Consider the following 409-nt stretch of genomic DNA (forward strand, 5'->3'; position numbering starts at 1 on the left):
GGGTGTACTCACTCTGAAAACCTCAACTTTCTCGATGGGGTCAACGAGAGACAAAAAAAAAACAGAAGAAAAACGAAAAGCGAAAGGTGTACTCACTCTGAAGCCTCTACTTTCTCCGTGGCCGGCACAATCATGAGGACGCAGTTGGCTAAGATGGTGCAGATAATGAACAGGTTGAAGAGGGGATGGATGAGAATGAAAATGGCTGTCCGCCGAACAGGATTGAAGGGACTAAGGATCCACATGGCGTCTGTGGCACTGAATCGAAAAATGTCCTTTCCTTTGCTTATGACCACCATCGTCTGCAAAAAAAATAAAAAAAGGAGAAGAAAGGTAAGTTGAAGGAATCTGTTGAAATCATCCATTTTGTATTGTTGCATTTGTGTGTGTTCTTGGGAAGTAATTGTTT

At 42.5% G+C, this 409-nt stretch overlaps 1 protein-coding gene across 1 annotated transcript in view; it reads right to left on the reverse strand.

Annotated features, from left to right (window-relative positions):
- Nucleotides 1-409, reverse strand: part of LOC119591519 (sodium channel protein para-like) — a gene marked incomplete in the record, with an annotated part of 263,120 nt that overhangs the window by 122,453 nt on the left and 140,258 nt on the right. Inside the window, 1 exon segment of the mRNA XM_037940268.1 lies at nucleotides 97-302. Within this exon segment, the coding sequence (XP_037796196.1) occupies nucleotides 97-302 (206 nt within the window).

The sequence above is a fragment of the Penaeus monodon genome, chromosome 28 (genome assembly GCF_015228065.2).
Source record: "Penaeus monodon isolate SGIC_2016 chromosome 28, NSTDA_Pmon_1, whole genome shotgun sequence".
In the NCBI taxonomy this organism is placed as follows: domain Eukaryota; kingdom Metazoa; phylum Arthropoda; class Malacostraca; order Decapoda; family Penaeidae; genus Penaeus; species Penaeus monodon.